Source organism: Suricata suricatta, chromosome X, assembly GCF_006229205.1.
Source record: "Suricata suricatta isolate VVHF042 chromosome X, meerkat_22Aug2017_6uvM2_HiC, whole genome shotgun sequence".
NCBI classification, from domain to species: Eukaryota; Metazoa; Chordata; class Mammalia; order Carnivora; family Herpestidae; genus Suricata; species Suricata suricatta.
The window spans coordinates 97,156,870-97,173,027 of NC_043717.1; the positions used below are offsets into that span (position 1 = coordinate 97,156,870).

At 43.5% G+C, this 16,158-nt stretch overlaps 1 protein-coding gene across 4 annotated transcripts in view; it reads right to left on the minus strand.

Moving 5' to 3' along the window:
• ARHGEF6 (Rac/Cdc42 guanine nucleotide exchange factor 6) overlaps positions 1 to 11,237 on the minus strand; it is a 108,292-nt gene extending 97,055 nt beyond the window's left edge. For 2 of the 4 annotated variants that reach the window (XM_029929732.1, XM_029929731.1), the window contains exons 1-2: positions 10,768 to 11,234; positions 9,492 to 9,575 (exon numbers count right to left, since the gene is read on the minus strand). In XM_029929732.1, the coding sequence (XP_029785592.1) occupies positions 9,492 to 9,575; positions 10,768 to 10,932 (249 nt within the window). In that variant the 5' untranslated portion in view covers positions 10,933 to 11,234. Of the gene's footprint in view, positions 1 to 9,491; positions 9,576 to 10,767 lie in introns of all 4 variants that reach the window. The other 2 variants (XR_003905015.1, XM_029929733.1) reach the window with 2 other exon arrangements.
• Positions 11,238 to 16,158: the final 4,921 nt, after the last annotated feature.

A 16,158-nucleotide genomic window follows, 5' to 3' on the forward strand; every position in this document is an offset into this window, starting at 1 on the left:
GGAGCCGCTGAGACCGCGAGAGAGGAAGCGCGCCCTGGCGGCCCTCTGCATCCGTCCCTTCCCCAACTCTCCTGGATGCCCTTCCTGGGCTCTCTGATAACAGGACCCAAGTCAAATGGCCCCTTTGAGAGATTAGAAAAACGTTCGCGAGAGGTGGGGAATATTTACCGCCTTAGTTGAAGTCCAGTTTTTACAGAAAGGCAATGCAGTCGGTAAAAAGATTAGGATGGCCAGAGCCCTGGCAGTGCATGTAACTCATGGAAATTCCATTAGGAGTGTCAGATTTGCTCAACAGGGGAAAAAAAAAAACCTTACCAAAATCCTCCTTGGTCTTCCCACTTGCACAAATTGAGCAGCTAAATATACAAAGCTTTGCCCAGCAGAAACTCCTGGAAGTGGGCCAGTTAAAAACAGTGTCCAACAGTTAGACGTTACCAATCCCTACTCTAGTCTCCTCTTTCACAGATGAGTCAACTGAGGCCTAGGGAAGGGGACTCTGACTTCACCGAGAAGGCGGACTCGGGCTTGAGGGGGGGGTCTGGCACCCATCACAGCTATTGGTTAGCTGCCCAACCTCATGCCTCCCTCCTCCAGGATGGGTTTGCTCTCCTAGAGCTGGAGGTCTCTTAGGGAAGAGTCAGCCTTGAGTCTCGGTCATTAGTGGATCTGCCTTCCTTCCTGACCTGGCTCCCTGCAGAGCAGCCCCTGGGAAATGGCAAATCGTCCATCCCACAGGCCCCACTTTGGGGACAGCACCCAGGCTGTTCCAGTGACAAGGCAGATGGAGTGACTCAGGGAGACAGGAGGCAGTGAGGGGGTGGGGGCAAAGAAAAGCCATACTGATACCAGCTGGTACTGGAAAGAGAAGGAGAGAAGAAGGAAGGGAGGGAAGGAGGGAGAAAGAGAGAGAGAAAGAAGCACTAATTGAGCCACATATACATTCAATGAAATCCCTCATGAACAAAACATCTTTTTATAAAAGTAGGCTGGCTAGCTCAGTCGGTGGAGCATGCAACTCTTGATCTCAGGGTTGTGAGTTCAAGCCCCACACTGGGTGTGGAGCCTACTTAAAAAACTAAAAATAAATAAAAGTAGAGTTGGCCCAGTAGCCTATCCCTGGCAATGGGTTGGTAGTCAGGCGGGCAGGGGACAAAGCAGGAGTACCAGATGGGCTGTGGCCAGGAAATCACAGAGGCTGTAGCCAGAAGTGCAAAGGGGTATCAGTCACCCAGGCCACTCTCAAAAATGGTCAGAAGAACTGTAACTGTCCCTACTCCTCCCAAGTTCAAAGGCAGAATGAAAATAAAACTACCATTGCTAGAATAGTGCTGTCAAAGGACTTCCTGGTCACATTAGTGACGCTCTACTTAGACGTGAGGGTTTTTCCATATGCTCTAGAACGTTTTCTCTTGAGGCCTGAGTGTCCTCCCTGCCTTCTCAATTTCTATAAAGGAGATACAGTTGATTCACAGGAAAGGAAATACAGGTGGACCATACAGCGATCAGAAGCCCAAATGCACCAGGAATCATGAAATTCAAATTATAGCAGTAAATTAAATACCATTTTCACCCAAAATTTTAGCAAACATTAAAGATAAATAATACCCTTGGAGTGCCGGGGTGGCTCAGTCGGTTAAGTGTCCGACTTCGGCTCAGGTCGTGATCTCATGGGTTGTGGGTTCGAGCCCCATGTCAGTCTCTGTGCTGACAACTCAGAGCCTGTAGCCTGCTTCAGATTCTGTGTGTGTCTCTCTCTCTCTGCCCCTCCCCCACTCATGCTCTGTTTCTGTCTCAATAATAAACAAACATAAAAAAATTTAAAAGACAAGATAAATAATACCCAGGGCTTCCAGGGACATGAGAAAGGGGGCATTTCCTACTCTACTGGTGGGGGTATAACTTCATAGGGCATTTTTGTAGGGGATTTGAGAATATCAAATTTGATACAGTAATTCCATTTCTATGAAGAAAGATGTTTCAAGAATAATGACAGATGTACACAAATCTAGCTCTATGTGCCTATACTGCAACATGACCTACTGGGATTCATCCCAGCAATGCAAGATTGAGTGAACATATGAAAATTAATCAAAGCAATACAACATATCAATATAATAAAGGGCAAAAACCAATGGTCACCTTAACAGATATAGAAAAAGCATTTGACACAATCCAGCACTCTTTCATGACAAAACAAGCAAACAAAAAACAAAACAAACAAAAAACAAAAAAAAACCTCAAAAAAGTAGGAATAGAAGGGAACTCCTTCAACCTGATAAAGGGCATTTATGAAAAACCCATAGCTAATATCCTACTGAATGCTGAAAGATTGAAAGCTGCCCCCTAAAATTAAATACAACACTAGGATGTCCACTTGAATCACTTCTATTCAGCTTTGTACTGAAGGTTCTAACCACGTAAATTAGGCAAGAAAATGAAGTAAAAGGCATCCAGATTGGAAAGGAAGAAGTAAGGCTATCTGTATGCACAGATGACATCATCTTGCACAGGAAAACCACAAGGAATCCAAAAAACTATTCAAACTAATGAATAAGTTAAGACAAGTTGAAGGATATAAGATCAATATGCAAAAATTAATTGTGTTTCTATACACTTGCAGTGAGCAATCCAAATGTGAAGTTATGAAAACAATTCCATTTACAATAGCATCAAAAGGAATAAAATACTTTGGAATAGATTGAACCAGAGAGGTACAACATGTGTACACTAGAAACTATGAAACATGGGGCACATGGGTGGCTCAGTCAGTTAAGCATCCGGCTTCAGCTCAGGTCATGATCTCACAGTTTATGGGTTTGAGCCCCACGTTGGGCTCTGTGCTGACCAATAACTCAGAGCCTGGAGCCTGCTTCCAATTCTGTGTCTCCCTCTCTCTCTGACCCTCCCCTGATCACACTGTCTCTGTCTCTCAAAAATAAATAAAGAACATAAAAAAATAAAAAAGAGAAACTACAAAACAATGTTGAATGAAAATTTCAAAGTCCCAAATAAGTGGAAAGACATCCTGTGTTCATGGACCACAAGAGTTAATATTGTTAAGATGGCAAAATTCCCAAGCAGACTGCACACAATCCCTATCAAAATGCCAGCTGGGTTTTTATTTTCCAGAAATGGACAGGCTGATCCTAAAATCCATATGGGCACACAAGGGATCCAGAATAGCCAAAATGATTTTGAAAATGAAGAACAAATTTGGAAGTCTTGTGCTTTCTGATTTGAAACCTTACTACACAGCTGCATTAATTGTGTGGGGGAAAGAATCATCTTTTCAACAAATAGTGTTTAAGAGAATAAATATGGACCCCTACCTCACACCGTATACAAAAATTAACTCAAAATGAATCAAAGACTTAAATGTCTTTTTTTTAAATTTTTTTAAATGTTTTATTTATTTTATTACAGTGAGAGACAAAGCATGAGAGGGGGAGGGTCAGAGAGAGAAGGAGACAAAGAACCAGAAGCAGGCTCCAGGCTCTGAGCTAGCTGTCAGCACAGAGCCCGACGCAATGCAGGGCTCGAACCCACGAACGTGAGATCTGACCTGAGCTGAAGTCGGAGGCTTAACCGACTGAGCCACTCAGGCGCCCCTTAAATGTCTTTTAAATGCTTAAACTATAACACTCTTAGAAGAAAAAATAAGTGTAAATCTTTATAACCTTGCATTATAACACTCTTAGAAGAAAAAATAAGTGTAAATCTTTATAACCTTGCATTAAGCAATGCTTTTTTTGATATGATACCCAAAACACAAGCAACAACAATAAATAATAGATTAATTTGATTTTATCAAGTATTTTAGAGAATTTTTTTAAGTTTATTTATTTATTTTGAGAGAGGGGGGAGGGTAGAGAGAGAAGGAGAGAGAATTTCCCAAGCAGGCTCTGTGCAGGCTTGAACTCACAAACAATACCATCATGACCTGAGCAAAAATCAAGAGTTGGACACTTAACTGACTGAGCCATCCAGGCGCCCCTGACTTCATCAAATTTAAAACACTTTTGTGTTTCAAAAGATACCATCGGGGGGCCTGGCTAGCTCAGTTGGAAGACCCCGCAAGTCTTGATCTCAGAGTCGTGAGTTTAAGCCCCATGTTGGGTATGGAGATTACTTAAATAAATAAAACTTTAAGAAAACCCAGATACTATAAAAGTTTGGGGGTGCTTTAGTGAGTGCTTTGTTTCTTAGATGTCTCAGCAAACCTCCCTGGCCAGTTACTGGCTGTGTGATCTTCTAGAGAGCCTTAGAAACTACAGCTGTATTCAAACGCAAAGATGGAGGTCCCTTGGAGAGGCCCATTGGACACGGAGAGATTCAGAAAGCAACTTTTTAATGGGGCCACCATGCCTGACAGCCAGCACTCAAATTGTCATTCTGCTGCCGCATCTCTGGCTTCATTTTTCTGCGTTTCCCAGCTGACCATTTCAGGCCGGCATTTTCTTTCGATAAATAATAGTGTGTTCCAGGCAATAGTCAAGCCCCACTCTTCTTGCTTTTTGTACAGTAACAGTTTTACAGCATTAATAAAAATCTATTAGGCATGTCCTATACAAGGCACCATTGCTAGGTCCTGTAGGCCTGAGAGATTCTCCATGTAAAGTGACAAGAGATGGAAACAACTTAAACTAAGAGAAGTCACAGAAAGAAAAGGAGTGTGTCATCTCACTTATATGTAGAAAAAAAAAAGGCAAACTCGAAAAACTGAGAGTAAAATAGTAGTTACCGCAGGATGGGGAGCGGGGCAATAAAAAGTGATATGGTTTAAGGCACAAACTTGGGGCACCTGGGTGGCTCAGTCGGTTAGCCATCCAACTCTCGATTTCGGCTCAGGTCGTGATCTCATGATACATGGGATCAAGCCCCAGGTCAGGCTCTGCGCTGACAGTGTGGCGCCTGCTTGGGATTCTCTCTCTCCCTCTTTCTCTGTGCCCCTCCCCTGCTCATGCTCTGTCTCTCAAAATAAATAAATAAACATTTAAAAAATAAAATACAAATAAGTTAATTAATTTTAAAAAGGCACAGACTTGCAATGAGCACTACATAAGCCACAGCAATCTAATGCCCAGCATAATATTGAACGTGGACAACAATGTTGCACTCATATTATGCAACATGATAAATATCACTGCAATAGCATTCATGTTACAATATATAAATATAGCAAAGTAACATGTTGTACACCTTCAATGTACATGTTGTATGTGAAATATATTCAATTTAAAAAATTAATCTAAAGAAATGTGAATGTTTGTGTCTAGGTCCGTCTCCTAGCCACCTGGGAGCTAGAGACGGTCAGTGTTCCTGGCTGATGGATGGCCCCAGCTCAGCTTTTGGTCTCATTCCTTCTGTACTGATTTGATTTGACTTCCCTCGGGGTTCCAGGAGTGCCTCAATAGGGCTCCTATATACCTCTTGCAGGCATAATTTTGTATACAATACTACTTAGCAATATCAGTAACAGAGAGTAGCTATTATGCATGTCTTATGTGCTGTGATCTATTAAATGCCTTAGGTGCATTATCTCATTTGATCCTTAAAACAGTCCTATGTAGGGGCACTTGGGTGGCTCAGTTGGTTAAGCCTCTGACTTTAGCTCGGGTCATGATCTCATAGTCTGCAGTTAAATCCCCATCAAGCTCTTTGCTGACAGCTCAGAGCCTGGAGCCTGCTTTGGATTCTGTGTGTCTCTCTCTCTTTGCCCCTCCCCCAATTGTGCTCAGTATTGCTCTCTCTCAAAAACAAATGTTAAAAAAAAAAAGTCCATGTAGTAGATACTGTTAGTGTCTTGATAAAAGAAATGAGGAAACTGGAAGGTGAAGAGGCCAAGTAACTTTTCCCAGAGTCCATAGTCAGTAATTGACCAAGCCAAGTCTGTAACCCAAGCCTGTCCAACTCAAGTTATATGCTTAGCCACGGTGCCAGATATTGCCTTATTATTTTAGAAATGAAAACTACATCTACTTTTGAGAAATATTTGTATCCAGGGGTAGGTGGGTGGCTCAGTCAGTTAAGCGTCAGACCCTTGACTTTGGCTCGGGTTATGATCTCACAGTTGGTGGGATGGAGACCCATGTGAGGCTCCGCGCTGACAGTGTGGAGCCTACTTCGGATTCTTTCTCTCTCTGTCTGCCCTCCCCACCCTCTGTCTGTCTCTCAAAATAAAATAAGTAAGCATTTTTTTTATAAAAAGAAAGATTTATGGGGCGCCTGGGTGGCTCAGTCGGTTAAGCATCTGGCGTTGGCTCAGGTCATGATCTCACGGTTTGTGGGTTTGAGCCCTGCATCAGGTTCTGTACGGACAGCTCAGAGCCTAGAGCAGGCTCTAGATTCTGTAGCTCCCTCTCTCTTTGACCCTCCCCTGTTCGCACTGTCTCTCTCTCTCTCTCTCAAAAATGAATAAAAAACATTAAAAATTTTTACAAAAAAATGAAAGAAAGACTTGTATCCAGAGTGGGTGAAAATAATTTTAAGCATTGCTACTTAAAGGAGTAAGCTTGAGTTAACAGAAAAATCCACTTTTGTGAAACGACTCATTCTCCAACAGTGCCAGCTAGCCCAGGAGGTGTTTCTGTCTCATCTAGTATTCTTAGAACTGCAAAGAAGCTGAGGATACCTTCTGGCAGCTTCATAGTGCAGAAATCTCTGGCAACCTCACCATGTTTTTATTTGTCAGATAAAAAAGAAAATACCATGATCTGTTCCATAGAAGACATTATTCTATAAGCTATGTAGAGAATCTCAGGCTACACATAACCTCAAAAACCGTACACGCACACGTGCCCGTGCATACACACACACAGCTAAAATCAGGCAACAGGGACACCTGGCATAAGGTATTGTGAGGCAAGCGGGGCCTGGTGCTGTGGCTAGCTTTCGGAAAGCTCCTGAAGCAAGCCAAGAGTATCTGAGGTGAAGCGACTTGCATGACTGCTCTTAATAATAGCTAACACTGGAAGAATACTTTCCATGTACCAGGCACTCTGCAGCGGACGCGAATTCATTGACATTGTACACTGGTCCTACAAGGTATGTGCTGCTGTTGTTCCCATTTTATAGGTAGGAAGACTAAGGCACATTCAAGTGACATGCCCAAAGCCACAAAGCTACTAGGAAGAGAGACCTGAGATTTGAACCCAAGCATTCCAGCATCAGAGGGTATGATCAGCCCGCTGCAAATACTTTTCCACAAATAATACTGCCAATGCATGTCTATACTCGTTAAGTCCCTGGTTCTCTGCTGAGCACTGTACCCACGTTATCCCACGGTTCTTTTTCAGATTGGAACTCTTAGTTCTCAATTGTTACGTAGTATCTCATTTGATCTTTAAAACAACCCCATGAAGTAGCCATTGTTGTGTCCATTTTACAGGTCAAAATACTGAGGCACATACTCAAAGAGAGTGGGGGGAAGAACGAATTCCAAAAGATACACACCCATATGTTTATTGCAGCATTATTTATAATAGCTAAGATATGGAAGCCACCCAAGTGTCCATCGATAGAAGAATGGACACATGTTGAACGTATGCAGTCAACCATAAAAAAAAGAACGGGGGAGGGGCTCCTGGGTGACTCAGTTGGTTTAGCATCCAGCTTTGGCTCAGGTCATGATCTTGTGGTTTGTGGGTTCGAGCCCCCCATCGGGCTCCATGCGGACAGCTCAGAACTTGGAACCTGCTTCAGATTCTGTCTCCCCCTCTCTGTGCCCGTCCCATGCTCATGCTTTGTGTCTCTCTGTCTTTCAGTAATAAACATTAAAACAAAATTTAAAAAACAAAAAAGAATGTGGGCACCTGGTGGCTCAGTGGCTCAGTCAGTTAAATGCCCCACTCCTGATTTGGGCTCAGGTCATGATCTCACGGTTCGTGAGCAAGCCCCACATCAGCTGCTTGGAATTCTCTCTCTACCTCTCTCTCTCTGTCCCTCCCTTGCTCGTGCTCCCTCTCTCAAAATAAAAAAAAAAGTAAACATTTTATAAAGAAAGAATGAAATCTTGCCATTTGTGACAACATGGATGGACCTAGAAGGTATTAAGCTAAGTGAAATAAGTCAAGACAAGAAAGACCATTACCGTATTATTTCACTTACATGTGGAATCTAAAACACAAAACAAAACAAGACAGACAAAGCAGAAACAGACAAAGACAAAAAACAAACTGGTGGCTGTCGGAAGGAAGGGAACTGGACGGGGATGGGTCAAATCAGTGAAGGGTGTTAAGAGGCACAAATTGCCAGTTATAAAATAACTAAGTCACAGGGATGAAAAGTACAGCATGGGGAATACAGTCAATAATAACGTAGTAACGTTGTAGGGTAACAAACGGAAGCTACACTTATAGTGATGAGCATTGTGTAATACACAGAATTGTCAAATCACTCTGTTGTACACCAGAGACTAATATAATATTATGTCAACTGTACTTCAATTTTAAAAACTTGGAATCTTTTTGAAATGAATGTAGAAGACTTCAGCATCATTTGAATGTACTATAATTTATTTGACTCTTCCCCTATTGCTAGATACTGGTGTTGTTGCCCTAGTTTTTGCTTCTGCAAATAAAGATGTGATACACACACACACACACACACACACACACACACACACACATTGAGGAACAGAGAAGTTAAGTAATTTGACACTCAGGCCAAGTAGCCCCTCCTTTACAGCAACACCCCCATACATAATGTAAGGATCCATATAAGATAACACAATGTGATGTAATTTAATATACAATTTCTATCACACAGCCACATCCTCTCAACTTCTCAAGGCTTCTGTTCTAAAGGGTTAATGGAAGGGGTGCCTGGGTAGCTTACTCAGCCCAGGTCATGATCTCACAACCAAGCCCCGAGTTGGGCTCTGCGCTGAGCAAGAAGCCCGCTTGGGATGCTCTCTCTCCCTCCCCTACTCACACTCTTTCTCTCTCTCTCAAAATAAGTAAACATTTTTCAAAATGCCCTTAATGTGTGAATGGGAAAAAGTGATAATATACTTCCCTCTCCTCCCAGCTCAGGGGGATTCCTGGGACCCCCTATTATAGCCAGTGGCCCGCTTTTGGTTCCCCCTAGTAGGGAAGCACGCCACCCAACCTCTGTCACCAGAAGCCTGCTTTCAGGGCTTGGATGCTCTGTTAAAAGTTATCAACTCCCGGGGTGCCTGGGTGGCTCAGTCACTTGAGCATCCTACTCTTGATTTTGGCTCCGGTCATGATCTCACAGTGAGTTCGAGCCTTGCCCTGGGCTCTGCACAGAACCTGCTTGGGATTCTCTCTCCCTCTCTCTTCCCCTCCCACCCCCACGCTCTCACTCTCTCTCTCACTCTCTCTCTCTCAGAATAAATAAATAACCTTGAAAAAAACCTTATTTAAAAGGCAAACTGATGAGCTACCATGGGAGACCGCCAGTCTTAATCACAGTTTCCATAAAATGCTACCTCTGTTTAATCTTCCATAGCAGGGCCTGGGCGGGCTTACCTCCACCTGAAGGGCTGCACATCCTTTCAGGAAGTCACTGATGTTGTTGAGACAGTCAGCTTCGGTTTGCGGCTCCAAACAGAACTAGAGAAATATAGTCAACTGTCACTTGGATGCTGTCATCCTATGGCAAGCACAGCACATCCCTCACTGGCTGATGACCAGACAGGTGGGCTATTTAAGGCCGGGCCAACATCGCTGTCGATCCAGGAAGAAAATAACCACCGGAGGAAGTGATGTAAAAGTCCAAACGGTCGGTCTGTTTCAAATGCCACCAAACCTCTAGTCCCAAACCATGTATCGCTGTGTACCAACATTTTCTTTGCCTTCTGCCAAGGTGTGGCGATAGCAAATCAGATCCAGACTGGTTTTGGAGCTGGGTTCTTGCTTTTAACCTATTCTCTTGCCCCCTCATCCCCATGATCATTTACTAAAATTGTGCTCTTCCCTTGGCTGATCGCAGCATTTGGTCATGGTTCCGTATCTTTTACCACCACGTTAACACTGGTTTTCAAGTTTCAGAAAATGTCTAAGTCAATCAGTTCACTCACTGGAAATACAAACTGGTTCATGAAGGCAAAGAAACTCACGTTATGCTCACGGTCGCGTTCTCTGCTAACCTCAAGAAAGTAACAGTAGGACTTGACCTCTAAACTCAGTTCAAGTGCCTGCTTTAGCAATTAGCCATCCTCAAGACCATAGGTTCCCAACCCTAAAACTTTTGGATTTGTAGAAGAGAATAAGGTTAGTTTCACTTTGAACACGTGTTGCAGTCAAAATATATATTTGGTTTCTATTGTTTTACCAAAGCTTTCCTGACATTTTGGATCATTTCTCCTGGGTGCTAAATAGCCTCCGTTTCAATGGGTATTTTATTTCTTTGAGAAGAAAATCGATGTTGATATTAGTTCACCTGTCCATAAACACCATACAAATCATCTCATTATTACAGAGACTCATATGTACCCCACGTTCAAAAGATACCTTTGGTACACAGGGAGGTATAATACATATCTCTGTGATGGAACAAATGATGGGGGTAGTTTCTGCTTGTCCCCTCGCACCAATTGTGTATCAGATTTATTATATTTGGGGGCCATTTGTTAAGGGATTATATTTCATCTTCAGAGTTTTTCAGACTCCAAAAACAACAAGACAGGATGCCAAACTCTTAAACTAGGAGGGCCCCATGACCTGGCAATAGGACACACCAGAGTTACATTATTACCGCTCTCCAGCGGTAAGCAATCTGCAAGAGACTCCCCATTTCTCTTACCTTTTCTAGAGAGCCAGGCCTGAGTCTGTTGATGAGTTTGCACAGCACTACCCCATTTTTCAGCGAAGACTTCAAGAACTCCTCCGGATCACAGATGGTCTTTTTGGGGGAATCTAAAACCCCCAAGGATATAAGCCATGTCACGATGCGCTCTTCTGGATTCATTGCTGAGGACTGTCTGCTCAGAACAGCTCTCTGGGGTGGCTGAAAGAACTAAAGCCACATCCGTGATTGCATCTGTTACTGTCTTCCGTTTTTATGAGTTCTCTGCTGGTGCTTACAGAGCAAAGCGTTTAAACAACTTTTCTTAGAGAACGGTGGAGCCCACTCAACTTATGGGCTCTGAAAGCCATAGCGACCCGCTTGAAAGATGTAGAAATAGAATGAATAAGAATCCCTGATAACGCTGGGTTTCTTTTTCAGAACCTGTAGAACAAATTCACGAGGATTAAAAAGAAGAAGAACCACAGGCAAACACGGCCACTCCCCACCCCCAAAAAAAACCCAACACTGCAAGAAGCTGTAAGGGAAGGAAGTGAGGAGGATGCTAGGGAGGGAGCACAGAGAAGGAAGCAAGCGCTCTCGGAAAGCAGAGGGGACCTTGGAAATGAGACACCCAAGGGCCAGTCTGGGAAAACACTGTCAATAAATAGTCTGGCCCCAGTGAAAATCTGGCTTCTGGGGCAGGAGGATGATGCCAACTGGCTCTTAGGTCAGACAGATCTGAGCCTCGCGGGGAAGGTTGGCTGAGAAAATTCTTCCAAGAAATGGCCGGATGTCCTCATGCTGTCTCACAGAGATGGTATGTCATGATCATTCCTTGTAAAACACGTTGCATTGCATAGTGATAACGTGCCAAGTGAATGAAGATCGTGCCTGCTGTCAGCGATCGCTGTGTAGAAGCAGCTAGAAGAATGGCATTTTACTTTGCAGCCAAAAAGCTATGTTTAGGGAAATAGGCTAGGATAACATCTGACATCCTGTTTACTTGCATTCTTTAGCAATTCTTTTTCTGGACCTGGTTCCATCACCCAATCCAGCTGCAGGACCCTTAGCAAAGGCTCAGATGCAGTCCTCTAAGCGGGTCCAAAACACTTGCACACAGAACTTTCGAGAACAAGAGTACTTGTCCTCTGTCCATACTATAGTCTGGAAAGTGGACGCTTCCCTGACAAGAAACACTTTGCGTTAAACATGATGCTCTGAAAAAAAAAAAAAACTGGTCTATAACAGGAGATCTTGTTACTGTCAAACATTTTCACAACCCGTTGAAATAGTCAGTATCAGGAAACTTACAATAAAACCATTGTGAATAGCATAGCCGACAACTAGCAAATGCACAGTCCTCCGCTTCAGTCACCCCCCCTCACCACACAGAGGATCTTCCTAAGCTACCGAATCCTTCTGAGCACAGCCTCAGATGTCTACCACCAAACAACCAGCTTGCATAAGCTTCAAACTTCCCCTCCTTTCGCTATCGTAACACTGAGCCACACTTTACTATTATTATTTGTTGATAGGTCTCCTCCACCAGAATGCCACCTCCCTAGAGTAGAGGTCCCGTCTGTCTTGTTTAACAGTGTACACAGCAGATGTTCAAAAATGAATGAATGAATGAACACATATGTCTTAAAACAAACATTTTTTTCCTTGCTAATGATTTTTACTTTCGAGATATAATTGACACATAATAAATTGCACACATTTAAGATGTATGATTCAATGAATTTTGACATGTATATACCTGTGATACAATCACACACACACACACTCAATCCAGATAAAACTTTCCATCACCCCCAACAGTGTCCTTGTGCCCTTTAAATCCCTTCTCCCCTCCCTTACCTTCCCATCTGCTTTCAGCCCCTGTAGATTACTTTGCATTTTCTAGAATCATATGTAAATCGAAGCATACAGTATGATACTTCCTTTTTCTTTAAGTTTATTTGTTTATGTTGAGAGAAGGTGCATGCGAGAGTGAGGGAGGGGCAGAGAGAGAGGGAGAGAGAATCTCAAGCAGGCTCCACGCTCAGTGCACAGCCTGACGTGGGATCTGATCCCACAACCACCAGATCATGACCTGGGCTGAAATCAAAAGTTGGACACTCAACTGACTGAGCCACCCAGGCACCCCCGTGGTACTTCCTTTTATCTGGTTTCTTTCGCTCAGCATTATCATTTTCAGATTCATTCACGTTGTTTTGTCTATCAACAGTTCTGTAACAAGGATTTGACCTCCAAATGTTTGATTTGATGTAATTATACTTAAAAGCAAAATACATATAGTCGATCAAAAGGTATCATTGACCGGGTGCCTGGGTGGCTCAGTTGGTTAAGTGTCTGACTCTTGGTTTTTGCTCACGTCATGATCTCGCAGATCGTGAGCTCACACTGGGCTCTGCGCTGACAGCATGGAGTCTGCTTGGGATTCTGTCTCCCTCTCTCCGTGCCCCTTCCCGACTTGCTCTCTATCTCTCTGTCTCAAAAATAAATAAACATTTAAAAAAGTTTTAATTGACTTTTGACCCATGGTCAAAGCTATGTCATAGAAAGAAATATAAAACCCATTCAGTGATAAATGAAATTCCTGCTTCAGATATATTGCAATCCATTTTTCTATGTCATTTGGACAATTTTCCCAATTGTTCCTCACAACTGTTATCTGCAGGTGAACAAATCTGACAGTATTGTTTTATTTTTTTCTAATGTTTTATTTTTGAGAGAAAGAGAGAGAGAGACAGCGTGAGCCAGGAAGAGTCAGAGAGAGAGGGAGACACAGAATCCGAAGCAGGCTCCAGGCTCTGAGCTCTCAGCAGAGAGCCTGACGCGGGGCCGAACCCACAAACCACAAGATCATGACCTGAGCCAAAGCCAGATGCTCAAGCGACCGAGCCACCCAGATGCCCCAAATCTAACAGTATTATTAAGGTGTCGTTAACATTTTCTGATCAAGAACAAAGCCTAAGTTATTTCAGGACCCCAGTGTAGCCCAAAACGAGCTGGAGCCCAGTGAGGTCACCTGGATGAAAATCTGCCTCATTTTAGATAATGGTTATAGCAAATGACTCTAAGTAATAAGGCAAAACCAGAAACGCAAGGCCATGTCCTCCAGCCAGCTCTGTTCGTATGAAGAGCTGGGAGTCACAAGACTACACGTCATATTGATACAAAGAGCACCAGGCTTCATGTGAGCGCATGTGAGTAAAAAGAGAAAACGGTTCTTACTCTACTGCCAAGTCTAAGCCTGGTGTGCCCTGAGCCACTCAGCCGGCCTCCTCGATCCCTGGGTTTCCCACCTGCATCTTCTTATCCTAATGGGCTTTCTGGCAGAGCACAGTTTGGTTGATTTTCCAGAAACTCCTCTTTGATAGCGTAACTGTCTAAAGCAGTGATTTACAAACAACAATATACAAAAATAATCCCCTCTCGTGGCAGAAGGCGGAGAAAAGAATGAGAGTGGAACTTGAGCCAAAATAGGTAACATTTTATGCAACACAAAAAGATCTGGGGGTGCCTGGCTGGCTCAGTGGGAGGAGCATAGGACTCTTGACCTCGGGGTTGTGAGTTCAAGCCCCACCTTGGATGTAGCAATTACCTATATAAAAGTCCAACTTTCAAAAATAAAAAAAGATCTGCAGGAAGTAAGGTCAGTGTTAACATTTGCTGAGTACTCCGGTACCTGTGATAACCATTTACTTTTAGGTGTTTGAAACAGTCGTAATTGATGTTTAAACGTTTAAATCTACCGGGACAACCTCAAAAGAAGAGTTGGGAGCCCTAGTCCCTGGTACCCTACTTCAGAAGATCTGCAATGAGACATCGGAATCTAACTTATTAAATACCCCACCTCATTCTGACGCAAGTCCACCAAGGTCACACTTGGAGAAACAAGCTGGTCTATAACTTTCATTCCACCCCAATTTCTGCGACAGCTTGGTTCCTTGAATTTCCCTAATTGTGATTGGTGGATTCCCTCCAACCCCTTTGGGAAAATGGACCTGGGCCTTTAAATCAATTTTGCTCTGCCAGTTGGCAGGATAGGAAGTTTTATAGGTAGGGTAGAGAGACATTGCACAAGAAGGGGTTTTACTTCCTGTTTCCTGTGTGCTCACTCCACAGGCTCCTGCTCCCCGGCTGCTTACTACACTGGCTCCCTCCAGTGCACAGGGGCTGGCAGCTGCCCCTGGCAACACCTTTGCGGGGGAGGGGGGTCTGTGGCAAGGTGTCTCTGGTGAGACACCTCCCCCGTGAATATGAAAGGAGCACCGTAAAGGGCACATTTTCAGCAAGTTCTAGAGGGCAGATGTCCAGCAAGATCCATCAACTCAGCCCCATGGCAACTTCTAGAACAAAGCCTGGATCTCAGCTGCAGGTGGAGGAGGCGGTGTGTTCTCACAGTTCTAGGGGAGTGACTAGAACGTATTGTTTCATATTGTCTGCTATTATGTATCTGCTCTTCCTATATTCTTTCAGCTTCCCTTTACCTCCCACTAGGCAATCCCTCCTGCCTCCAATCCCCTCTTCATGTTCATAGTTACGTTAACTTTTCCTGTTCAAATCTTTCTGTGGCTCCTCAGTCCTGATTGGACCCAGACCGAGGCGCCGCATTACCTTCGATGAACACTCCTCCGCTCTAGCCAACCGCTTGCAAGGTCATGACTTGTCCTCCCTCATCACCCAGATTTCTCCGCTTCCTAAATCATGAATTCGAACATTACATTTTCTAACCACAACCTACTGTCTTACCAGCCGCTCTTTCGGTTTCTCCCACTACAACTAGCCCTTTGCCTTGCAGGGCTCTCCAAAGCATTGTTTCCCAAAATAATTATACCATTTCCATCATCAGGGTCTGATTTCCCATGGCTCCATATCATAGCTCGATACTTGATAGTTCAGACTTCGCAACTTTTGTATTTTCACCGCTGTGAAATTTATATTGCTATGATTACTAATAAGGTTAAAGCAGTTTATCATCTGTTGGTCGGCCATGCATATTTCCTCTTCAGTCAAATACCTGATCATTTCCATTATGAGCTTTTCTACTGGTTTGTTTGTTATTGGTTTGTAAAAGTTTGTTATACATTATGGATACTAAACCAATACTAGTTATATGTGTTTGTATATATCTTCTTTTTTTCAGTTTATTTATTTATTTTGAGAGAGAGAGAGAATAAGAGGGGGAAGGGCAGAGAGGGGGGAAAAGACGATCTGAAGCAGGCTCTGTGCTGACAGCAGAGACCCCAATGTGGGGCTCAAACCCATGAACCATGAGATCATGACCTAAGCTGAAGTAAGATGCTTAACTGACTGAGCCACCCAGGCACCCCATCTTCTTTTTTTTAAAGTTTATTTATTTATTTTGAGAGAGAAGGGGGCAAGGAGCCAAGAGAG